General features: G+C 34.1%; 1 protein-coding gene across 19 annotated transcripts in view; it reads left to right on the forward strand.

Annotated features, from left to right (window-relative positions):
* The window catches only part of LOC106064970 (microtubule-actin cross-linking factor 1, isoforms 1/2/3/4-like), a 184,831-nt gene extending 160,444 nt beyond the window's left edge, over positions 1 to 24,387 (forward strand). For 11 of the 19 annotated variants that reach the window (XM_056030218.1, XM_056030219.1, XM_056030220.1 and 8 more), the window contains 35 exons: positions 22 to 228; positions 1,205 to 1,324; positions 1,475 to 1,801; positions 2,019 to 2,225; positions 2,335 to 2,454; positions 2,619 to 2,727; positions 2,942 to 3,168; positions 3,335 to 3,490; positions 5,129 to 5,299; positions 5,524 to 5,694; positions 5,881 to 6,036; positions 6,216 to 6,413; positions 6,504 to 6,632; positions 6,793 to 6,963; positions 7,313 to 7,468; positions 7,662 to 7,868; positions 8,028 to 8,147; positions 8,272 to 8,438; positions 8,534 to 8,693; positions 8,949 to 9,143; positions 9,294 to 9,422; positions 9,843 to 9,986; positions 10,103 to 10,291; positions 10,396 to 10,550; positions 10,661 to 10,973; positions 11,270 to 11,290; positions 12,642 to 12,804; positions 13,262 to 13,374; positions 13,490 to 13,603; positions 13,783 to 13,900; positions 15,430 to 15,465; positions 18,467 to 18,532; positions 20,731 to 20,897; positions 21,495 to 21,660; positions 21,900 to 24,387. In XM_056030218.1, the coding sequence (XP_055886193.1) occupies positions 22 to 228; positions 1,205 to 1,324; positions 1,475 to 1,801; positions 2,019 to 2,225; positions 2,335 to 2,454; positions 2,619 to 2,727; positions 2,942 to 3,168; positions 3,335 to 3,490; positions 5,129 to 5,299; positions 5,524 to 5,694; positions 5,881 to 6,036; positions 6,216 to 6,413; positions 6,504 to 6,632; positions 6,793 to 6,963; positions 7,313 to 7,468; positions 7,662 to 7,868; positions 8,028 to 8,147; positions 8,272 to 8,438; positions 8,534 to 8,693; positions 8,949 to 9,143; positions 9,294 to 9,422; positions 9,843 to 9,986; positions 10,103 to 10,291; positions 10,396 to 10,550; positions 10,661 to 10,973; positions 11,270 to 11,290; positions 12,642 to 12,804; positions 13,262 to 13,374; positions 13,490 to 13,603; positions 13,783 to 13,900; positions 15,430 to 15,465; positions 18,467 to 18,532; positions 20,731 to 20,897; positions 21,495 to 21,660; positions 21,900 to 22,147 (5,616 nt within the window). In that variant the 3' untranslated portion in view covers positions 22,148 to 24,387. Of the gene's footprint in view, positions 1 to 21; positions 229 to 1,204; positions 1,325 to 1,474; positions 1,802 to 2,018; positions 2,226 to 2,334; positions 2,455 to 2,618; positions 2,728 to 2,941; positions 3,169 to 3,334; positions 3,491 to 5,128; positions 5,300 to 5,523; positions 5,695 to 5,880; positions 6,037 to 6,215; positions 6,414 to 6,503; positions 6,633 to 6,792; positions 6,964 to 7,312; positions 7,469 to 7,661; positions 7,869 to 8,027; positions 8,148 to 8,271; positions 8,439 to 8,533; positions 8,694 to 8,948; positions 9,144 to 9,293; positions 9,423 to 9,842; positions 9,987 to 10,102; positions 10,292 to 10,395; positions 10,551 to 10,660; positions 10,974 to 11,269; positions 11,291 to 12,641; positions 12,805 to 13,261; positions 13,375 to 13,489; positions 13,604 to 13,782; positions 13,901 to 14,357; positions 14,376 to 15,429; positions 15,466 to 18,466; positions 18,533 to 20,730; positions 20,898 to 21,494; positions 21,661 to 21,899 lie in introns of all 19 variants that reach the window. The other 8 variants (XM_056030227.1, XM_056030212.1, XM_056030207.1 and 5 more) reach the window with 7 other exon arrangements.
* The last annotated feature ends 1,825 nt before the right edge of the window (positions 24,388 to 26,212 follow it).

The raw sequence follows: 26,212 nt of genomic DNA on the forward strand, positions 1-26,212 counted from the left end.
AATTTCTTGTTTTCCTTTCAGAATCTTCTTGAACAGCTTGAGGCTGTACGACCTTACATGGAGGTACTGAACACTGAGGGTATTGAGCTGGCAGAGGTAGCTCCAGGAGATGCAGGTCTCCATGTAGAGGACATCATCAACAAGGACAACAAGAGATATGAGGCTGTCAAACAGATGATAGAGAAGAGAGCAGACAAAGTGAAGAAGTCTCGAGAGAAATCCTTGGAGGTGTGTGAGACGAGTCTAACTTTAAAATGGTTCATCTGTTCATGTAGTTGAGATGTAATCTTGACTAAGTCATTTCACATACAAATTTTATTAGCAGCCCCTAAAGGGGAAAAGACGCTTTTAGTTTTGTGTTGAATGTCTGTCCATCCCGTTTAGATCTCGTAAACTAGAAAAGATATTGAAAATCTGACATCATAATATTTTAGACCATTCAAAGTTCTTATGCAACATCTATTATTTTCTTTTCTGAAAGTGAAAAATCTAATTTTTTAAATCACTTATGCCAGCAGTTTTTTCATAAAAATACACCACTTTTATTAGTATTCACTATTAATAGTAACAAACACTGAAGGCTCTTTAGTAGGGGAGATAAATTTTTGTCAAAATATTTTGTTTTTACATTTGTATTGCTAAATTAAGTAAGTTCTGTCATTCTAACTACTATATTTAGACAAAAAAAATGTTTACTTTTTTTTAAAGAGAAAAAAAACTATTTAGTATGCATATAAGTTGGACATAATTTAAAACAACAATTAATAAGTAGTTTTTCATATTATTGTGTGAACTGCAGCTGTGCACCATGATATTAGAATACTTGACTAAAGGAATTTTTTTTTCTAAAGGATTCGAATAAGACATTGACCCTTTACAAAACAATTAGATCAATTAGATAATCATTATAAGACATCTGTTAGGCCAAGTTCACATCTCACTTCACATTCACTTTCACCTATCCCTTGGTCTACTGGACTGTTGTGGCACCACACAAGATCTGTCAACCTTCTTTCTCCATTCTTCTCTTTCGTTTGTCTTTGATAGAATTTCATTCGGATGTTCTTTCTGAAAATATTGAAACCTGCCGTTTACCTGCCTGGGTGGCCAATTCAGGGGCTGATTTTGAGTTTGTGTTTCCTCACAAACTGTCTTTGTAACCTTGTAATTGAAAAATTAAGGTATATTGTTTTTGTTTTTTCAGTGCATTGATGATCTAGATGAACTAATAGAGTGGTTTGACAAGGGAGAAGAAACTGTCCAAAACATGCCTTTAATATCTGCCAGCCCTAAGGAGCTACAAAAAGAATTAATTGAAACCAAGGTATTTAATATTATGCCCTAACAAGTTTTCTAAATACTAAATTCTGTCAATGAAAATACTTTGCTTTTATGTGATATAAAGATGTAGGCCATTTAAATTGTCTCAGTCTGTTTTGTTTTCTGAATATATTTGAAATTCCATTCCCTCCAGGCATTCAATGAGGAGATAGCCAACCAGAAGGTTAAGGCCAGGGATGCCATAACTGCAGGCAAGAAACTCCTAAGAGAATCAAGTCTGGAAGATGAGAATACCATCAGAGAAAAGATTGATCTGTTAAAGAGCAAGTCTGATGTCCTGGGGTCTATGATAGCTGAACGGCTAAGTGAGTTGGAGCAGGCTGTGCCCCTGGCCAAGTCATTCCAAGAAACCCATGAGGACCTGGTCACATGGCTAGCAGAAGTTGAGCCAGTCTTAGCAGAGCTAGAGGTGATGACTGTTGATGCCAATCAAGTGAAGAAACAACAAGAGTCAATCAAGGTAAGAACTCAACTATTTATATTTAGCTGCTCACTAATAATAGAAAATGAATACCTTGTTTAATATTTTAAAATATAGATTTTAGACTAATTGTTTACATTAAGTGCTATTGGACTAAGCTGGTTCATTAACTCTTATAATATAGTGCACATGAAAAAAGTAAGATTAATAAACATAGACCACATATATAATGTTATACTTACTGTCCTGGCTCTAGGCTCTGAAACAAGAAGTTGCTGATCATAAACCTGTGATTGATAGACTGAATAAAACAGGCTCTGCCCTTGTTCAGCTGGTGTGTCCAGAAGCTGCCACTGAGGTGCAGAACAAACTGGATGAAGACAACAAGAGAGTGGAGGTAGTCAGGAATGGTGTTAGAGAGAGATCCAACTCCATAGACGCAGCTATGCAACAGTCTGCTGATGTGAGTCTCTTTTTCTTTCCAATGCATTACTTCTATTTCTGCTAATTACAAGTCCAATGGTCTGTGGATGCACTTCTATGGTTAACATTACTGGCTGTTGTATTTTTAGTTCACTGACAAGTTGGAGGACATGTTGGAGAACCTAACCACGACCTCCGAGTCTGTTCTGAACACAGAACCAATATCTGCTCACCCAGAGAAGATCAAAGAACAGATTGAAGAAAATAAGGTGTGTATAAGGACAGAGGGAGAATAGTATAGCAAGTTCCTAGCTAGTTATTTAGTTTCTCACAGTCTAGTATACATGAAAATTATTAATTTGATATCTACTTTATTTTCCATGATTTGAATAGAATATATTTGTTTCTTAATGAATGTGTTTTTGTTCTCCAGATGATGGATGATGACTTACAAACCAGATTAAATGCTTTGGAGTCTGTGAAAGAAGCAGCTGATGAACTGCTCAAACAGGCTGGAGATATTTCAGATCCTGCAGTCAGAGGTAGAGTTTTATATATTTCTGGTTTTAACCTATTGGGCCCAATTTCCATTTGTTTGAAAATCCTTTAACATACCTTAAGCAAAGAGGGGTAACTCTGAATTTAAAAATTCTTTAAAAAAATAGAAATAAGAAAAATATGTACAGCTGTTGGGTTAAAAGAAGAAAGAAATTCATTGCTTGAATAGATTTCATTAAGTGACCTGTCCACTTGCAGATGTCCACCAGAAATTGGAAGAACTGACCAGATTGTTCAATGACATCCAAAACAATTGCCATGAACGGGGAAGAGCACTGGATGACACTCTGGGTGTGGCTGAGAAGTTTTGGGAAGACTTGAACACCTTGTCTGGCAGCATCAGAGAACTTCAAGAGAATCTGAACAATCAGGAGAAACCAGCCCTGGTACCTGAAGCCATCAGAGAACAGCAGGAAGAATTAGAGGTACATCACCAGCTCATTTCAGCTTTATGTTTTTCTCTATTCCTTAGTTCATTTGTTTCTGTTCATTTTTTCAGTACAATACCAGCCCATTTCAGATTTCTGTGACACTTTATTGCTTGTTTCTGTCCATGTTTTCTCCAGAGTTGCAAACTTATTCTATCCTCAGGCCTTTAGAGAAGATCTCATTGCTTCCCAGGCAGATCTTGAAGACCTCCAGCACACAGGTGACCAACTTATCTCACTTGTTGGAGAACCAGAGAGGCCAGAGGTTAAGAAGAATCTAGATGAGACAGAGGTCACCTTGAACACTATCAGTGAACAGGTACCTGCTAATGTCTGAACTATTTTATTTGTTTGGTGCTGATATATATTTATCTGGACTTTGAGAGGAACATTGCTATGGCTATGTTGTTTTTTCTGAATGTTTTTTATATTATACTAGTCGACTGGCGGCGTAGCATACGCCGCTATTTTCCAGGGCCGGCCATAGGCCACAGCAACCTATCCGACCGCAGTGGGCCCCACACTTTCATAGGACCCGCATTTATTCTATGTGTAAATTATTAAATTAAACCATTTTATAACTTATAACAGATTTCTCGCGGCCGCCTGATTTACCAGGAGCTCCTGGAAATCTTCTGAAATTGCAAAATATTTGAAAAAGTCATGGAAATCTCCAGAAATTATTAAAAATCTTTTGAAAACTCATACAAATCTCATGAAATATATAGACAAAAATTGTCATTTTGGGTTGTCATTCAATATGGAAAACGCCAATCCTACGGGCGATAAATAAAAACGGCAATATGCATTAGCCGTAATTGTGTAATCTGGTGAAAGAAGCTTCTCGCACCTCAAACTAATGAAGAATTACTTTAGTTCAACAATTCTTGTAGATAGATTGAAACATTTATTAATTGTTGCTATTGAGCGTTATCTATGTAGGAAATAAAATTTTCATGATACACTGTAAGACTTCGCTACACGCAAGGCTTGTAAAGTAATTCTGTATGTAGTAAAGAATGAATAAAATGCATAGACGAATTTATTTTCTAATACAAACTCTTAAATTTCACTTATTATCCTCTTCATTCAATATGGAAAATGCCAACCTTACGCGCGGCTTTATGCATCAACCGTAATTGTGTCACCTGGTGAAAGAAGCTTTTCGCGCCTCAAACTAATGAAAAATTACTTGATGTCAACAATTCTGAAAGATAGATTGAAATATTTGAGCGTGATCTATGTAGGAAACAGAATTATTATGATATATTGTATGATTTTGCTACACGCAAGGTTCGTAAAGTAATTCTGTAAGAATGGATAAAATGCATAGACAAATTTATTTTCTAATACAAACTCTTTTAAATTTCACTTATTGTTCGCTTCCCTACCCAAACTTGCCCCACAAAATCTGTTTTGCATAGGGCCCCACAATGGTTAAGTATGGCCCTGCTATTTACATATATATACATAGTAGATTACTTAATCTCTTTCCATGACTTCTAAGTCACAATGGTTAAGTCTGGCACTGCTGTTTTATGTTTGTAAAATGTTTGTTTGTAAAATGTTTTACAATGTTTCGAATGTTCCGTCAGAGTCAAAGATAATTTACTTCCTAGTCAAAACCTTCTGCAGGACAAATGGGGATGGGAGCGCGCAGCCAGTCATCCGTAGTGTGAACACTATTCTTGTGTTTTCTCGTGGACTATCCGCAGAAATAAGAGAGTGATCTTTCCTTTACTTCCTGTTTAAACTTTTGAGTGAAATATATATATAGAGAGAGATATTTACAAAATGACCCTTAAAACAAGATTGTTACATCCATTCTAGCTATTCTTGTAAAGTAGAGATATATATTATGTTACTGACTAATTTTAATGAATTCATCTCACATACATTATATTTTGTTGTATTTATTGGACTGTTTTGAGTTTATAACATAAATGAATTTGCTCAGGTGGAGAAAAGGTCTAAAGATTTGGACGAGGCGTTGGACAAGGCTGTGACATTCCAGGATGGACTCCAGAAGATGATGGTCTGGCTCCAGACACAAGAAGATACACTGAAAGACATGGAGCCTGTTGCCAGTGAATATGAAGCTATCAAGTCGCAGTGGAATGATATAAAAGTAAGATACAATTTATTGAGGGATTCATTGAGGTATAAAATAAGAACTTTAGCTTCATTTTTTGTACAAGCTTCATTTGAAATGACACATTTGTAATTGAAGAATGATTTAAACAGACAAATTTCCTTTAATTAAACATCTCTTACTCTTTAATTGGTCCAGATTTCACTAGCATGTTTTTTAACCTCATAGAGTTAACAGTTATGTTCATTTGATGTCTTTAGGTTTTCAAAGGAATCATAGATCCTCAACATGTAGCAGTAGAAGCTCTTAACCAACAAGCTGAAGAGTTGTCCAGAGACTGTACTGCTGAACAAGCTGCAGTGGTCAAAGAACCAGTGGCTGAAGTGAACATGAGATGGGATGGACTACAGTCTGATGTAGGAGACAGGCAGGTCTGTATTTTATTTTTCATGAGTCTTTTTGAACAACATAGTAACAACTACAACACTAAGAAATATATTTTTATTAATTTTCTTTTTATTTCAATATTATTTTTTTTTAGCATTAATATTAAAAGTAGAACATTTTGTTTCCAATTGTTCCATTGTTGAACACTGTTGTTATTCTGTTTCCTACAGAGAGAGATTCAGAAAGCTTTGCTTAGCCTAGGCTATTTTGACCAAGCCTATAAAGACTTCAAATCTTGGCTGGAGACTACAGACTTTACACTGGAAGAACTAGAAATAATTTATGGGGATCCTAAATATCTTGAAATAGAACTAGCCAAACTTAGAGTAAGCGAAACACTCTTTTCTCCTACTTGTATGCAGCCATTTTGATTTGAATGTTAGCTTTTTGTTTTTTAATGTGTTTATTATAAAAACCTTCTTGTTGTTTTTTTTTTTTTTTTCATGATCCTTGTGATGGGAAAGAAACATTCTTCTATAAATAATTGATGCTGTTGTATCCCTAGGTATTAAACAATGATATTCTGGCTCATGAAAGTAGTCTGAGCTCTCTCATTGAAGAAAGTAGAAAAATAATGGCCAAAGAGAAAGGAGCAGAAGCTGCTAAAATGAAATCCAAAATGGATGAGTTGTCCAATGAATGGGATAAGGTCAAGGAGAAAGCAGCTGAAAAGCAGTCCTTGTTGGAAGATGCAAGGCGAGAGGTCAGTTCATTGTGAACATAGTCACCTTTCTAATAGGAATAGTCAGGTTAACTTTTTTGTTTTAATATTGGTGTTGCTTTTGTTAATTAGGCTCGAGGCTTCACTGAGGAGCTTCAAGACATTCTTGTTAAAATCAGTGACCTTGATAACCAAATGATTGCATCCAGACCAGTGGGAGGCTTACCTGAGACAGCCAGAGACCAGCTTGAAAAGTTTATGGTATGCCCTTAAATAGATATGTCACAGAAATATATCTGCTGTTTTAGTATTTGTTTTAAATGTATTAATTGCTCAGTATATAAATGAAAATATTAACATAAAACCTATCATAGTGAAATGAAAATTGATTGATTGAATCATTATATTCTTATGCCAACAGGATGTCTATGCCAACCTAGAAGGGGTGGAGGCTGCTGTTCAAAGCCTTCAGCTCATGTCTGAAAAACTGGCTGCTAAGAGTGAGGGTGGCCCAGCATCTAGTATCAAACACAGCATGGCAACTTTACATCAGAGATGGGATCACTTGCGCAACAGGGCAGCTGATAGAAAGGTGAGGGATGGATCTGTTTTATTTTGATAACTTGTACCAGTTAGTTATCAATTGCATAACAATATGATAGGAAAAGAAAATTTAGTTTCATTATAAAATTTAATTTCTAAGTATCCTGCAATTTATTTTTAAACATTCAATTGGTTATGGTTATTGTACCACATCAGCATTGAGTTATGGTTTGAAATAGTGGCTGGTCTGATTAAACTTTGACCTGAATGTGTACATGCATTTACATAAAAAGGGCTTATATCATTTTAATTTCAAAGTATAGGATAATTTATTGTTTATATATCAAACTAAATATATTTCTGTTATGTTTGTTTATTGTCCATGGTTTGGCTTTCAGAAAAAATTGGAAGATGCTGTAGGTTTGGCTGGAAATTTCCACTCTGAGCTTAACAACTTCATCAACTGGTTAACAGACACAGAGAAAACCTTGAACAACTTGCAGCCTGTCAGTAGACTGGTGGATAGGGTCACTAGGCAAATAGAGGACCACAGGGTTGGTATTATGTAAACATTGTTCAATTTCTGATATATCAACCTTATTGTTAACTCAAAAAATCAAATATTCACTGATTCTGGTAAAACATATAGTTATTGTATGTATCAGACTGTCTTGGCCAGTGAGGATGTTGAAAAGGAAACTTGTTCATTAGAAGTCAATGCAAAGTACATTTCTTGTATGCTCCTAGGTATTACAAAAAGACGTGAGTGGACACAGAGAGATTATGTTTGCACTGGACAAGATGGGCACACATCTCAAGTACTTTAGTCAGAAGCAGGATGTCATACTCATCAAAAATCTCCTGTCTAGTGTCCAGCATAGGTGGGAGAAGATAGTGTCTAGGAGTGCTGAGAGAACTAGACATTTGGAAAGAGGTTATAAGGAAGCCAAACAGGTATGTTTATATAGTCAGTCTAAAGGAGGTGAAATGTCTTTATGTACACCTTTATTTAAAATGTTTTTGACAAAGATTTATGCAGTGATGTTTAACAGGCTGGGGTTGTTGTTTTTTATGACTTTATAGGCTGCTGGCTAACAAAATATTATTTTTCAGTTCTATGACTCCTGGAGAGACTTGATCCAGTGGCTGACAGAAGCTGAAGTGGCACTTAACTCAGATACAACCATAAGTAATGAACCAGACAAGATTAAAGTACAGATGGCCAGGCATAAAGTACACATTTTTTTCACTCATTTATTTTGTCAGTGAACTCTTTCTTTATCAGATGATTATACATTCTTTGTACTTATTTTTTGCAATGTGATTGTCAGTGGGCTTTTTTTTTTTACTTACACAGGAGTTCCAGCGTCGTCTGGGTGCCAAACAACCTGTGTATGATGGCATCAACAGGACAGGTAGCACCCTTCAGACCAAGTGTCCTGGTGATGACAAGCCAGCCATACAGTCCCTACTCAGTGACCTCAAGAACAAATGGAATGCTGTGTGTGGCAAATCAGTGGACAGGTTAGAGAGCAGACGTCACATTTTTTTACTCATTTCTACCACACATTTGTATGTGCTGAACAATGGGTTAAATACTTTTGCTATGTCTTTTCTAGGCAGAGGAAGCTTGAAGAAGGACTGCTGGTCACTGGTCAGTTTAATGAAGCTCTCCAAGCATTGCTGGACTGGCTAGGCAAGATGGAACCCACGCTAGCAGAAGACACACCAGTACATGGTGATGTGGATACAGTCAATGGCTTCATTGATAGTCACAAGGTAAGTTTGTACATTTTGTTTTGTTAACTTAAGAATTTTTTTTTAAAGTACTTAAAACATTCTGAAAGAAAGCCTTTATCATATGAGACCTTATACATTTATCTAGTAAATTCTAATATATGTTGTCTACCATCAAATACTTACTAGTAAATATTTCTTTGGGCATATATTTATTCAGTTTTTCAAAATATAATCATAGTTTACAAATTCTTTTGAAATGTTTAGTTTTTTATGTTACCACTTCTATGAAACTAGGCCTTCCAACAAGAACTTGGTGCCAGAGCTACCACTGTCCAGTTTGTGAAAAGGTCAGCCAAGGAATTAATTGACAAGTCAACAGAAGATATGTCACATGTCCAGTCTCAGCTGATTGAACTTTCTGCATTGTGGGACCGTACCTGTCGGTTGAGTGTCAGCAAGCAGGAGAGACTAGAACAGGCTCAAAGACTGGTGAGTGACATCAGCTGTCCATACATTAAGAGATAACAATGTAACTATATAATGCCTCTACCAAAGTTTTTATTAGGTAGATTTATTTTAATCTACTTAATATTACTGATCATAACTATCAGAATGACTAGCTAGTGTTGTGTGTTTCAGGCTGAAGAGTTCAATACTAAAGCTCATGGTTTGTTAGACTGGCTGGCAGACTCAGAGAGACAATTGAAATTTAAGGCTGCTCCGCCTGATGATGAATCTCAAATTATGCAACAGATAGAAGAGCACAAGGTCAGTGATTGTCTCTTTCGAAGTTCTAGATATACATTGAATTTTATAAACTTTATTGTGTTTAGAGCTTTTATCCAAAGCAAGTCTTCTTCTACTTTGCTTCTCCCCATAGCAAGTGAAAGCCAGGAAAGTTTTTCTTTCTACTTGTTTATTTCAATCATGTTTTTATAGACATCTAGATAAAAAAAAGTCAGACAGTAAAAGTTGTTCATTTTTGGTCTTGCATACTGGACAACCTATTAAAAAGAAATGGTTGAACTAAACATTACTTGTCATTTAAATCCTTACGTTCACAAATGGAATGGATATCAATGTAAAAGCATAAACAATCTTCTAAAAATTAATAAGTTTGTTATAATGTTATTACTTATAAAAACTTAAGTCTTGCTTTTAAAAAAACATGTTTGTCTGTTTGTTCAGAAATTTGAAGAGTCCATGTTAAGACAAGAAACTACATTAAGGGAAACTTTGAACATAGGACAAGACATTATGAAACGTTGTCATCCTGATGCTGTGTCTACCATGAAGCATTGGCTGGGAGTCCTCAGGACCCGATGGGAAGATGTAAGTTTTCTGCATCCTCACTGCATGGATTGATGACTCTTTCTGAGCATTTTTGCTTCTCATAACTCCCAGTTCTATTGTTAAAAAATAAATCTCATTTTGTGTACATTTCACAGCTGATGGGCTTGAGCAGACAGAGGCAGAAGAGACTCACCATTGCTTTGGCCACAGCCAGAGAGAACAATACATTGCTGGATGATTTGATAGCTTGGTTGAATTCAGCAGAGCTTAAACTCACTGACCAGGCCCGGGAACTCATACCACAAGATCTACAGATCATACAGGATTTGATTGTCCAGCATCAGGCAAGGCTTTTTTTTATAAATTTTTACACTTTTTAATAATTTTTTTAAGATTTAGTTTCAAATTACTTAAAGACATCTTTGTCAATAATTTTGGTGTTCCACAGGACTTTCAAAATGATATGTCATCCAAACAACCTGAAGTTGACCGCTTGACAAAGGCTGACAAGCGAAAGTTTGGTTCATTGTCTGACTCTGTTGGAGGAACATCTCAAATACCAGTGTTTAGAGGGACAAGAGGATCCAAGATTCCCACCATAAGGTAGGAGATTTTCATTGATAATTTTATTTCTTTTAGGTTTATTATATATAGTAATATATTATTTTTATTTATTACTATACTTCCTTATCATTTTATTTTATCATTTTCAGAGTTGATGGTGCTCGTACACCTGATCATTTTGGACGCAGGACACCAGAGCATTTCTCAGGTCGTAGAACGCCAGATGTTTCTGGACGCAAAACTCCAGATGTTTCAGGTCGTCGCACTCCTGATGTGTCTGGTCGCCAGACACCTGACTACTCTGGAAGGAGGACCCCTGACCACCACTCTGGTCGTCGTACTCCAGAACTTGGCTTCCACAACCCACGTGTTGGGGCTTTGTTTAACAAATGGAGGCAGGTCTGGCTTATGGCCATGGAGAGACAAAGAAAGCTGCAGGATGCCTTGGACTATCTCAATGAAGTGAGTTTTTCTCTTGCATTTTTATCTTGGAAACTTAAAAGCATGAACAACTATGAAGTAACTGTGTTAAGTTTATAGTTTGTTGTAGGACTTTGTTGTGTTCTCTCTTTGTCACTTATGTAGGCCAAACACTAAACATGTTTTTTGTTATTGCTGCTAATATCTTAAACACAAAGGGATATAATTTCCCTACCTTGAAATTGTCAAAAAACTTATCCTATGAAATAATTTGCACATACAGCCATTAGTGCCATTGTTTCCTAACGGTAGAATTTCTTTTAACTTGCATGACTCAGCTTGGAGAAGATAAGGTCAAGGTTTGTTAAGTCTTATATTTCTCAGTAATACTTCACATCTGAAATCTGTTTTATTTTGTATTGTGTGTGTACAAAAATCAATTATTTTTACTAACACCTGTGCAATTATCTTTATCCATTGTGTGCAAAAAAGGGTATTCAATGATTTTTTCACTAAAGAGCAATTTTGTATGCAGGATTCTAGTATAATTTTTAGATTTTAACATACTTGTATTATTAATTGGAGGTGCTGTGGCTTAGCGGTAAAGCACTTGGCTTCCGAACCAGGGGTCCCGTGTTCAAATTCTGGTGAAGACTGGGATTTTTAATTTCGGGATCTTTGGGTGTCTCTAAGTCCATCCAGCTCTAATGGGTACCTGACATTAGCTGGGGAAAAGTAAATGCAGTTGATCATTGTGCTGGCCACATGACACCCTCGTTAACAGAAACAGATGACCTTTACATCATCTGCCCCATAGATCGAAAGGTCTTAAAGGAGAAACTATTATTAATTGGTAATTTTTTCTTTGCTTTAGAAATTAAATAACATATAACCATTATAAATTAAAATTAATTTTAAGTACTTTGATTGTATTAACTGACTAGATCTCTGTTAGAATTAATTTAAAGTACTTTGATTGTAATAAATGACTAGATATCTGTTAGTATCATTTAATAGTGTGGCTTCTCATCTCCACCTCTGTCTGTTAAATCCTTGGGGCACCACTAGTGATCTGCTAACCAGTTTATTCCATTCCTTTCTGTTTCTTGCCATTCTCAGCATCTAATTCAGCATACAGCTTGTTCATTCTTTGATGTTGTCTTCCCATCTTTTGTCTTTTTCTTTTCCTTTCCAATGGTTCTATTTCTTGCAGATGTGACCTTACAGATTGATTTTATATCACAGTGTTTTTACTAATATGTGTTATTAGATAACATAGATTAGCAATGTGTGATTTGTCATGATTTGTGTATAGTATTAGTTGGAACTCTATTTATGTCAAAACAACCTGATCATAACTAACATAACACAAAATAACATTAGAAGAACCTAGTATTACTATAAGCTTTTTACAATTTTACCTTGAAAAAAGTCTAATTGGTAAAAGATATTCAAAGTTTTAAAAGATTATGTTTGCTCATTAGGTCTTGATTAAATGTATTTTTCTTAATAATATTTTTCTATTCCAAACATTTTAAAACTAAATCAATAGTTTTCTTTATAGTATCTAAGTTCACTGGTTCATAAGTATTTTAAATCTATTTGATAGCTTTTGTTGACTGAACATGCATGCATCCTATCCTTTAAATAAAAACAAAACTTTTAGAATATATTTTGTGTTTTATGAAATGTGTCATTTATTTGAATTAGTTGGAGAGATTAAAGAACTTTGAGTTTGAAGATTGGAGGAAACGCTACCTACGATGGATGCACCACAACAAAGCTCGTATCATGGACTTTTTCCGTCGACAAGATCGAGATAGAGATGGGCGTGTGACCAGAAAAGAATTTATAGATGGCATCCTTATGTCTAGTATGTTTTATTTCTTCCCTTTTTCACTATCAATACTATTAACCATGAAACAATGTTAATCTAAACAAAAAATAAATGAGGTTATCTAAGAGTTTTCTAGTTGTCCCTTATGGGTCAGTCATACTCAGATTTTACGTTACAAACTCACGGCTGAATAGAATTCACAACATGAGCCAGCAGTTAACTGACACGAGAGATCATCACTATCATTAAAAGACTTTGTATACGAAAAATGTGATCTTCTTTTGACTTTTTAGTAATCTTATTTGGAATATGTATAATCTAGATCCATAAAGTTATTGAATAACTTAAACTACTTTTGCATTGTGTACTGTATATAATTTATTTATAAAAATACTTATGGACAGTGCCATATAATTATTAGTTAATTTATGAAAAAACTTATAGATAATTGAGCCTGTTTTTAAATCTACATTTTGTGAACTCCCTATATTAGAATTTCCAACATCCCGCCTGGAGATGGAAGCAGTGGCAGACATTTTTGATAAAGATGGAGATGGTTTCATTAATTACAAGGAGTTTGTTGCAGCCTTGAGACCAGACAGAGATGTAAGCTAATTATTCACTCAATGCTGTTTCAAATATTTCTTTTTTATCTTATATCTTTTTATTAAAACAAACTTTTTTTAGTTATTAAAATGTTTGTCATTATTTGACTGTTTAGCCTAAGCCAGAAACAGAATCTGAAAAGATTCAAGATGAAGTGAAACGTCAAGTCTCTAAATGTACATGTGTCAAACAATTTAAAATTCACAAGATTGGGGAAGGCAAGTACAGGGTAAGTGGTGCTTTCATTTTTTTAATTTTTTAACTTCACCACAGAATCAAAATTTCACCTACACACACCTACACACACCTACACAGTAACATCAATATCTTATGGCATTTCGTTAATTCACTGAATAAACTGACCAAGAGTAGGTCTCTATATAATGACTAATTAAATCTCTTCTCTAGTTTGGTGACTCACAGAAACTTCGATTAGTTAGAATCTTACGCAGCACTGTCATGGTCAGAGTTGGTGGTGGATGGATTGCGTTGGATGAATTTCTGGTTAAAAATGACCCTTGTCGAGGTAAGTCTATCATCACTTTTGTAAAGTTTTGTGTACCAACTGCTGTAATCCAGAGGTGTTAAAACTGTTTGCCTTTCTTGATACATTTCTATGTGTTTGTACATTTTGTGTATTGTTAACTAGTGTGTAGTTTGGTCTACTGATTTTAAGTCTCATCACTGTATTTACTTTAAACCATTGTGAAAGATACAGCTTAATAAACAATTTTAGCTTAGAAAAACTGGCTGGCCTATATTAAATTTTACTAGTTAACCTAATAGATGACCTTTTGAATAATCTTTAATGGGAAAGCTAAACTTGACTTGGCTTTACAAAGAATGACAATGTAAAAGTAGCTGGGCTTCATGATTTACTTCTAAAGTCTGGAACATGATCTCTTCATGGATTTACAATACATTGTACAAGTGCTATTTATGCAGCTTAATGTAATGACACCTTTTTTTCATCTTATGTCCAGAGTTTGTTGAAATCGCTGGTAAAACAGAATCTTTTTTTTTTACCAAATTTTTTTTTTTTTTATTGGTTCAGGTTATCTAGACTTTTAAGTCTAACTTCCCCAAACTTGTATTTATGGTTAAAAAATATGCTCCTTTTTATTTTGTAAATAACATTTGCTTATAAGTGTAGGCCATGGTTTTGAGTTAATTACTATTTTCTTGAAGTAGTTTTAGTCTATTTGAGGCTGTTTGGTGGTGAAGTCAATATCTTAGATTTGTATAGGCTACACTACCACAATTTCATTATCTTCAATATTTAGCTCCATTTTTGATGATATTTTAATTCTAAAATGTGTATTTTCTTGTTCAGTGATCATTGACCTAATCTTTAGTGTCTCTTTAGAGTATTGGGAGAAATACAATAGTTTCCCACATAAATGAGTCATTTTTAACAATCCTTTTTTTTTCTTTGGAGGTTAAGAGTCAAAGAAATATATCTTAGCACACAAGAAATGATTGTTGGTAATATTTAGTAAAAAAAAATTTTAATGAATAGAGGAAATAAACAAGAGTCATAATTAATTATTTGTTTAATGTAGAAATAGCTAATTATACACTCAATTGAAGAGAAATCAACATTAAAATTGTATGAAATAACTATTGTCAAAGTGGGTCCCAAATAGCATCTCAAGAAAATTTAATAGAGAAAGATAAGCCTATTGGTCATTGCAAGAATGCATTTAATAAGAAAATTTAATAGAGAAAGATAAGCCAATAGGTCATTGCAAGAATGCATTTCTTAAGAAAACTAAATAGAGAAAGTTAAGCCTATAGATATCATCAGGGAGCATCTCTCAAGAAAATTTAGTAAAGAAAGATAAGATTCTAGTGCATGATTTTCAGTACCGATAAGACAATGATTGAACCCTTTCATTTCAAAAGTAAGTTTCCTTCAATTCTGTTATTATTGTTGTCCTTTAATGTACTCTTATTATTATTATTCCACCCTTGCATTGATTTCATTTTGTATTTAGTCTCAAACACATTGATCTTGTATTTAAATATGCATGTTTATTTTTGTAATAAATGCAGAGTTCCAAAATCTCTTGAATACTACCCCACGAAGCAGTAAGTATGGGAGCAAACTATGTATACATCCATGGACATTTTTACATGTATACATCCATGGACATGTCACTATTTTTAGAATGATGTACCACATATATCTTACCACCATGTATTAACATACTCTAGCTATGGTGTACTCTCATTGGAGTCCCAGTCATTCATATTTCGGCTGCGCAGTGACATCAGGTTGCAGGAAATATCATAATCTCTAATACTGGAATTACAACTATAAAATAAGTTATGTATGAATGCCCCTACCCCTATTTTTATATATTTGGAAACTCTTCCACTACTAATGCACACAATATAGTCCTATACACCTACATATACTGTCTCATTAACTTCATGAGTCCAATGATTTTGTTCTAATACACTTTATAAAAACCATTCATTCTTTCTCTTCTCTTGATCATTAGATTGTCTTATAGGTGAGGATTTATGTTCACTCTATGTTCTAACATTGTTTTTTTTTTTGTTATGTTTTTTTTTTTATAAAGACAAGATTTATTTCTCCCAGCTTTCAATGTGCAAACATTTGTAGAGATAATGGAAACTAAATGTCTGTTGTTTCTTTTTAAATTTTAATTTTGCAGCTATTAATCTGATTTTTTAAAGAAATGTATGAACATAATGAATATTCCTTTCTGTAGCTACATATTAAAGAAGAATCTATTTTAATATGTTCTAAAACAGTGATGCTCAAAGTACGGCCCTCGGGCCAGATCCGGCCCGCGACGTGAGTCCATCTGGCCCGCCGAAATGTCGGCACAAGGTGTAGAAAATCCCCCCTTTTTCCAAAAAAAAATTGTAAAAATGTATCTTTACTTACGTTAGGGGCTTAGGGCCCTCAATTTTTTGTCCTGAAGATAAGTTCCATGACATTTAACATTTGTGCGTTTATGAAATAGGTATCTGAGTGTAGAATGTACGTTTTCTACAAGGAAAAGTGAACGGTTCTTTACTTTTTTGTGGAACATGAATATAAGCCAACATATTTGTTTCATAAAGAAAGTGTGGCTATTTAAAAAAAACAACAACATATAAACGACATTATGAAACAAATATGACGGCATTCTTGGTTTTAGCCGCGAATAAAAGATTGTTAAACTAAGCCTAGAAATTGGAGGATTGATGGGAATATTTACCAAAAAGAGACAGGAAAATGACTCGGATGTAAAGCTAGCTACAATGTTGCTCATATTCTAAGTATAGGAATGAAGCCCAATCTTGCTGATATTTTAAGTAGAGAAATAAAGCCATCTTCTGACGCGGGGAAAAAAAGATACATTTCAAATATCCCATTAATTAATGAAGCACAGGATCTACGGGTTTCAAGTTAATAACGTTTTTTTAGGCCTACTTTTTTTTTTTCATGTGGCCCGCGACACGAGTGTCGGAAATAAAAATGGCCCGCGGGTCGAATTAGGTTGGGCATCACTGTTCTAAAACAAAACAAAGCAATAAGCTCAAAATTCAAGTCTAGGATTTAGGAAAGAAACAAGTTAAGAAATGTAAACCAGGAGCACAAGTTTTTAGCATTAAAACTCCTGCAAGTGGAAACTCCCTCCCAGCACTTTTTCAACTCAGTTGTACACACTTTGAAATGTGACTCACTCTTTCTAGCATTGAAAACAAAATGGAAGACATTTGTTGGTTAAGAATGTGTTTAAATTGGGGATTGACAAATAAAACAAACTCATCAAAATAAACACTGGTGCATAACTGTTTCACTGTTTCTCAAGTAATGATGACTCTATATCTGACTGCTCTGACACTGAGCTTTAGTGCATGTGCTCATTGCTGTCCAATCATTTACTAATTGTAGTGCTTACAATATTTAAAGAAACAAAATGATTCATTCTGTTCTGTCAAATGTTTTTAAGGATTTAAATAAAATGTAAAAGTGTCTCTCCTCTCTCTCTCTAAGTGTTTGTTTTGTTTTGCTTTGTTGTTTACATTTCTATGGTTGCTGTCTGCCCAGTCAGATCTTTTCTGAGTTCAAAAACCAAAATTTAGGTTTATTGTTCCAATGAAGTACCTGTATTTAATTCTTAAGCAATCCATTGCAATCATTTGTGCATTAAAATATAGATTGTCCACTTTCCAAACTTATTTTTCTAACTTCTTCTGTCTTTCAAAGTTATAAAAAACTAACTTGATCATCTGTTGTATTAGGTCTGACTTAGTATATGTCTTAAAGATGATCTTTGATACACCTCTCTCTTTAAATTGTCTGACATTAAATTGAATGTACTAATTTGTTAAGTGTGCCATCAAAATGTGTTAATTTTATGTCTTCAATGATATTCAGCACTTTGTGTAACTTTAGTATTTGGAAACACATTTTATGAAGACTACAGCAGTATCAAGTTTTTTGCTTCAGTAGTTTGTATTGTTCTTCCCGCCCCTTTTTATTTATTTTTGTATATGGTTTTTTGATTTTTTTAAATTAAAATTAAATTAAAAATTGTTGTTTTTTTTCTTTATTTGTTGTTGTTTTTTTTGTTTTTTTGTGTTTTAGAAAAATAACAGATCTACTAAATCATGTTTAATTTTTTTAAATATTTTTTTAAACAAAATAATTTTCATTTCTCTTTGAATTACATTTCTTGATTATACCAGTTTTCCATTTTAGTTCGTTTTTAAGCCATGTTATAATATTCCTATCATTTTAGATATAAAATGTATTGCCATTGAGCTTAATTTAAGACCATGAAATCTATGTTTTATTATCAGGAGCCACACTTTCTTTAAAGTGGTATACATATCAATTCTTATTTATTCATATAACTGTTTTACACATGCACGTAGTATAGAGTTGAACCTTAAAGGTTTGTGTGATTATAAACTTCTTTTTTTTTTTTAAACAAAGGGGGTGGGGGCATAAATGTGAGGTATAACAATTTTTTAAATAGACCTTTATTGTTGATCAAATTTAGAAAAAAAAATTACAATTATTTTCCCCTTCATTAATTATACTACCTTTTTTTTCCTTCTAAAGTTGGCCTATGGCGCCGCAAACAGTTTCGCCTAAAGAGACGCTATCTTCACCAGAACACAGAGGAGTGTATGTTACTGGCATGATTCTATTATTTGCCCGTTTCCAGTTTTATCTCTTGGTGTCTTTCCCTCTTTTGTTTATTCTTTTTTTGTTGTACTTTTGTTTTGATTCAGTGGTTCACTACCCTTAATGTATATCATGGCTTTTTGTTACTCACAGTTTGAAGTATTGTGTTTCAGAAACTTACTACGGATATGTGTTGGCATTTTTTTCCCCTCATAGTTTCATTGTATTCTTTTTCATTTGGACAAAAATATGCATCGAGTTGTCAACTTTCTTTAGTTTTGTTTTTTTGTTGTTTTTTTTCATCTTTTGAGTTTGATTGTAATAATATAAGTGTTGTGATTGAATCTGTTGGTTGCAACTATTTTGTTTTTACTAACTTTTTATTTCTAATATCATCCCTTTACAATAAGTTTGACTGAGTAAATAGCATATCAAATAGAGGCTGTTATCTTGAAATCACTTTTTTTTACTATGACTTTATAATCCATAAGTTTCAGATTTCTTTTTTTTTTACTTTTTCCAAACTGACTACCTTTGACAATTGATGTAGCTCATGTTGACATATTTTTGTTTAGATATAATATATTAGTTTTTGTTTTAAATGTGCTTCATTCTAAAATAAATTGTACGTTTCGATTGAAATAATAAATTGTGGGAAGCGTTGTCAAGAGGCCAAGTGCGCTTGAACTTGGCTTGGCTTGGCTACCTAGAAGGGGGCTCGAGGTTCGACACCCGACTCGGGCAGAGTTGTGTTTACTGAGCGCCTAAAGGCAGCACGGAAAACCAACTCCTAGATACCCCCTCCCCCCCACTGGTCCACAAATGAGATTGGACCAAAAGCGCTCTGAGCATGCTATAAGCATGAAAGTAGCGCTATATAAAAGCTATAACAATAATAATAAATTTCACTGAAAAAATAAAAACCATTACATTTAGGTTCTACACATTGATTGACTGTACTAGAGACTATTCAAATGAAATCAATTCACTTAAGGCTTTTCTAGACATATATGTCAGCTTGAAGCTTTAAAGTTTAATCAGTTTTTAAGTATAAATCTTTTAATGTTATAGAGTTTGATTTCATGTGTCCCAATTGAACACTGCATGTAGTCTCTTACACCATGGTACCAGCTGAAAATATCAGCTACACATAACAAAACAAGAAAAATTCTGAGCAATAAAAGGAGAATAATTGAAACAAGTTAGTAAAGTAAATCTATGAGTTAAATAGCCACCTGCTCTAAAAAACTAGTAGACACTCCTTCAATGTGCTTGAGATGGCACCAAAGATGTACAGGGTGCTGTACCCTCCTATTTAACCTGTTGCACAGAAATGAAACAGTACTATAGAAATAAAAATAAAGGTTTAATTGAACAAGAACAGTAAACACTTTATAATAATAATAGTTTAATCTATGTATCACTGTTAAAAAACATTCTGTATGTTCAAGGTACGGTATTCTTAATGATCGTCCTATGGAGTGAGGGTTTCAACACTGTCAGACGTACTTCTTATCATTCTTCTTTTTATGTAGCTCTCATCTTCTGGTTACGTTACTATACCTACACTTCAGTTCTTGTCATCTTTCAGAAATACAACTATGTTAGAATGCAAGAACAAAAAAATGTTTCAAAACTAGATGTCAAAACACTCTCGAGAATGTCACTTAAAATTCTAGCTCTATCCCTCCACTGGAATCTGTTTTAATTTTTAATTTTTTTTTTGTGATGGCATTTGGTTACTAATATTTTTATGATTTACCTGACAGTTATTTTTAAGTCATTTTTATATATATATATATATATATATAGTTTTTTCCCTCAAGATTAATATCCCTGGCAATGCACCTTGTCTAATCAGGGAATGGTATTCTGTTGTCCTTGTGCAAATGTTGTTTGTCATTGATTTTAGCTATATTTAGTTTTTAACACTCTAAAAACAGAATCTTTTGTTACAAAAATGTATATAATAATAATTTTAAATGTATTGCTTTTATTTTGTCTTTATGTAAATAAACATATATTGTAGGCTTATTTTATTCTCTTTCATTGAAAATTTAGTAACAATTTTCTATGAAACCTGTTTTTTTTTATCAATTCTTACAATGATTTGAGCATTTTGTCTTGCAGATAGATACATGTGGATTCTTGAATTCAAACATGTTCTCTAGTTAATAGTATATCTTATTTTGTTCCAGCCAAGGGCCGCACCAATGTAGAGCTGAGAGAGAACTTTATTCTAGCCCAAGGTGTCAGTCAGTCTATGGCAGGCTTTGTATCCAAGTCTCCCGCAGGGAGCTCACATTCCAGTGGTTCCTCTTACTCAGGCCGCTCTAACAGTACAGCCAGTGGCCCCATAACAAAGGTACATTTGTGGCATGGTGAATGTCATTTAGTTTTTTAAACCATTCATATTACTCCATAATGATTCAGAACAATGCTGCAATATTCTTACAACAAAAAGACGCTATTCTGCTATTGCTCTCTTGGGTATACTCCATTGGCTTCCTGAAAATGCAAAAATTAATTACACAATAGCCAGATTTTGTCATTAGTTCATCTATAACAGAGAAATGCCCTTGTACCTTAGTGAACTGGTTGATCCATATGTCCCTCAAAGAGCCATGAGCTTCATGCTTCTAATCATTTCACATTTCTCCCTGACAAGTTATGGTGCATGGAACCAAGGTTTGGAACTCGCTCCCCATTGATCTCAAGACAAATGATCAACATGCTCCACTACATTCAAGAAGAACATTAAGACCTATCTGTTTCAAACCTTTTTTGAAATTAGTTTTGTCCTTTGAACTCTTTATGTTTTTTATGTTATCATAGCATCTTGAGCCTTCATTATTTTATTAATAGCACTTTATAAATTACGTTATTATTTCATTTGCTAATTCTAGATTATATCTTGTTTTAGTAGTAACTTATTTATATTACTTGTTTTTGGTAAACACAGATTCGAGAGAAAACAGTTCACCAGTCACCATGGAAACAGACTTCCAAAACTATGCCAGATGGTGAAGTGCACCAGATAATGGAACATTTGGAGCCTGATGGAGCAAAAATTACAAAACTTAAGGTGACACAAGAACTTAGAAGTCCAAGAACATTACAAAGTCCAGGTAACTTAGACAAATTTCTCAAAAAATCTTATTAAAATTCCTTAAATGTTTATTTTAGATTTTAGGCATTTATATTTAGATAAAAGTATTTTATCAAATTAAATCCTTATAACTCTTTAAATTTTACCAATTAGTTGGTGAGGGTTTTTCATTTGTTAATTTTTTTCTGACACAGAAAAGAATGGATTTAACAATGTAAACACAACTTAAATATTAATATTTAATTGGATTTATTGCAGTGAGTGGTAGGTCAAGTCGAGCCAGTAACAGTAGTCGACCAACAAGCCGAGCAGGTAGCGAAGCATCCGATGACCAGCCAGAGGTGTACACTACTGTGCAGTCAGAAAAACGAAATGTAGGAGGTCGCACTGACACTACTGTCACATACCAAACACATATGTTACAAACCAGAAACGTTACACTCCCGACTGTGTCAACAACCAAAATTTCCAGGATACCAAAGGTCTCACCCACAAAGAAGAAATGAAAAAGAAATGTTTCTAGGTAATAGACCCAAATCACACTTTTTTTTTTACCCCTTGTAATTGTACTGCCTCCAGAACGTCTTTCATAGCTTATTTATGTGGGTAGAATACTTGGAAGGATTCAAATGACCATAAAGGTGTACATATTCTTAACTGACATTTGTCATTGATTCAATCTTTTTTTTTTTTTAGTAAATTTGAAGTTGTTTTATTTTATGTCTTTATTTTATTGTTTACTTTAAAGACAGATGGAGTTGTTGTTTTTTTCAAAACATGCTACCTGAATATGTTGTGACTCCTGATTGCCACATTGGCTATTCGATGGACCAATTATGTTTCATGCTTTCCTGTATTGTGAGTTGGCATGCTTGTTTTGTTTTAGACATCAAATGAGTTTAAACGACAACTAAATTATTGTAAACTATTTATTAGTAAAGTCCCCATTTTTTGTTCCGTTTGTCAGTTCTTGTAATTTGTAAATATTTGACAATTTTATCCTTTTTTTTTTAACTCTGTAAAACTGTGAATGAAAAACAAGAAATTGTTAATGTTTTTATTGTTTGAATTACAAGGTCAATGTATTTAGTTGTATGCAAGTAATTTTGAGATATTTGTACACATGGAAAAAATAGTTGCTTAGACTGGCTTGCATGTCTTTAATACAAATGCTATTTTTATCTGCAATCTATTCATTTTAAATGAATACATTTTTATTTTTTATATTCTGGAGCTGATTTGAGAATGAGAATGTATTCTTTCTATTTTGATTGCCATAGTCCCTAAGTATTTGTCTTGATGTAGACTGTAGAGCTTGAAGATATTTAATTCAATGAATGTAACAGGTTATATATGTTTATACAATTATGTGGGGAGACTTAATAACAGTTCAACTAGATTTACTTGAAAGTCCTGTAAGCACAAGTTATTATCTTGTTACACTCATGATACTGCACTATTCTAACCCAACTTTGTTACACTATAACAAATGATGACTTGATGCACTAGCCACAAGAGACTCACCCCAGCAAACAGTAATTGGGAAATTCTAAATGGAAGTGCCATAACTCATGCTGTCTGCTCTCAGCTTTTGGGGGAAAAAACTGAGAGCTAGAATGGTTTGATGAACTGGTACATTAATCTTGTTCGATAAGGCTGTGTGCATATTGTATTCATTTTTGTATTTATAACTTTTATTGATCAGTAAAAAAAAAATATATGCTTTGTTAGTGTAGAAAGGGAGAAGGAATTATTTGATTTTTATTGTATTCAATGCTTTCGTATAAGAACTATTTACTGATTGTGTGTAATCTATTATTTAACTTTTAGTATTCAACTGGTGCTGAGTTTTAATCACATACCTTTTGAGTTCAATGCAGAAAACATTCTCTCTGCACTAGCTTTTATTTATACACATAGCCATTGTTTTTAAACACAGATTTACAAGAAATAGATATATTATTAGATCAGGAAATATTTAAACATCCATTTTAAATACATTTTCTTGTAGAGTTTTAAAAATCTCTTATTAATTAGCTTTTAGTGGAAGTACTTTGAAATTCAGACTGCTCATAATCATGATAGTCTAGAGTTTCAAGTTTCTGTCAGATGTTATATCAATGTCATGTCATGTTCATAGAAACACATTTGATCTAATCAGTACCACTTATATATCTACATTGGAATGGCTTTTAGACAGTTTGTTAAAGTTGTACCTTTTAACAAATCAAACAATAAATGATTATGATGTTTAGAAACTGTATAGAATAAGTGCAAGGACTATATCTCAATGTTATATTATCCCATTATTTTTATTATTAAAAAATACATTACTTGTTATAAAAAGCAGTAAAAGAATGTTAATACTACAATTTCTATAGTAAATTTATACCAGGTGAGGAAAGAAAAGGGAAGGGGGGTGAGTAAAGTTGAGCCTGACTATCAGTTAGCTTCTGTGCTTTATAGTTTTGTTTTAACTAGCTGTGCAGGCATAATTGTTCAATGATGAGGCCAGTGTATTTGATTGTGAAGAGAGAGAAAGTGATAGTGGATTGTAGACAAAGAGAAAGGTGATATTTAAAACTTGATTATCTCTTAAAGCAAAAGATTACAGGCTTTGTCTGCTTGTGGCACTGACCTATATTTTAAAACTCAATGTATTGTATGTTTTAACTGCAGGGCTACTGCGTAGGGGAAATGTCTGTCAAAAATTCAATGTCAATAAATAAATATATTGAGAATCTCATGTATAAGACTTGTTTGTTTTGTTTTTGTAAAATGTTTTGCATGTTTCGGATGTTCATTCAGAGTAGAAGATAATCTACATCCTAGATGGCCACAGGTAAACCAGGCAGCCAAACTTGTTTACTAGGCCTATAGTTGAACTTTAATCCTGCTATTCTGTAAGCCATACTTATTGTTTACCCGTAGTTAATAGCTAGAATTCAATCCAGTTGTCATTCCTGATCATATTCTAATTGTAGGAAATAAAACACGCTTATGCCTATATGTACCTAAGGTTTAATCTAAACATCAGCTGAACTCAATCTGCGTTGAAAAGAAACGTCTAAGCAATGTTGACCAGCAATGTGATGGCAGACGTTGGGTGTGTGGCCAACCGCTTTCCTAGAGGGCTCGAGTTTGAATCGAGCTGAGAATACATGTTTGGTTGTCAAATGTTTGACATGTTCCAGTCGAAACCTCCCATTTGGCAGCGAGCAGGATTTGAGCCTGGCACCATCGAGACACCGAACGACTGTTCAGCGCGCATACCGCACGACCACGGAAACCTTAAGATTTACACCCCACCCACCCCCTGTCCAGAATAGAGATTGGACTATATATCGCACTTGTTAAGCGTAACAATAGCTTGAAAAATACACCCCGTTTCTATGCAAGAGTAATATTTTTTTTAATAAGCAATCTATAGCAGGTCACAACTGGACCAACCATTGACCTTGTACCTGTCGTTAACATATTTCTGCCGAAAAGCTAAAGAAATTAATCCATTTGCTAAACATAGATCTAACTGCCCATTGTGGTTTATCCATAGACATGGGTTTATCACATGCAGGAGATAACCTTGTGTAAGCTACTTTCGAGACTCGGGAGTTTTCAACTACAGAATGCTTGATCTTTTTTTCGAATGCTAGAAACGAGATAGTAATCTGATTTGCATATAAATCATCAAAGTAGATGTTTCGTTAATCCCCTAAGACTATAGTCTCTAGAGATCTAGTCGGGTCACTATATAGTTGACCACTGACGAATGTTTTATGTTACTAAATTTGAGGAATGTGAGTCTATGCCCGGGGCACCTATTTAGACGTGGTCTAGACGTCGTGTTTGTACGCAACATTATTCTAGATAGAATTTTATAATATTCCTCTAAAGTTCACCACCACATCTTTTTGGCGTTAGTCCACTACATCAATGGATTCAGAATGTCCTAATAAGAAGAGAAGAAACTGTAATAAGAAATGGCTTCAATCATCGAAATCAACACCAATTGTTCTGTTACGATAGAGAAATAAATTATTTTAGACAATTAAACATAAGAATTAACAAGGTTACAAAAGACAGTTTGTGTGGAAACACAAACTCAAAATCGGCCCCCGAAGTGGTCCACCCAGGCAGGCTTCAATATTTTCAGAAAGAACATCCGAATGAAATTATATCTAAGACAAATGAGAGATAAGAATGGAGAAAGAAGGTTAACAGATCTTGTGTAGTGCCCCAACGGTCCACCACATCAATGGATAGGTGAAAGTGAATGTAAAGTTATATGTGAACCTGGCCTAACTAGTTACCCTTTCAGACCTTGTGGTCTATAGGGCAGATGATGTAAAGTTCATCTGTTTTTGTGGCCTACGGTTAACGAGGATGTCATGTAGCCAGCACAACGACCAACCGCCTTTACTTTTCCCCAACTAATGTCAGGTACCCATTAGAGCTGAGTGGACTCAGAGGCGCCCAAAGATTCCAAAGGTTAAAAATCCCAGTCTTCATCAGGATTCGAACCCGGGACCCCAGGTTCGGAAGCCAAGCGCTTTACCGCTCAACCACCGCGC

The sequence above is a fragment of the Biomphalaria glabrata genome, chromosome 5 (assembly GCF_947242115.1).
Source record: "Biomphalaria glabrata chromosome 5, xgBioGlab47.1, whole genome shotgun sequence".
NCBI lineage: Eukaryota > Metazoa > Mollusca > Gastropoda > Planorbidae > Biomphalaria > Biomphalaria glabrata.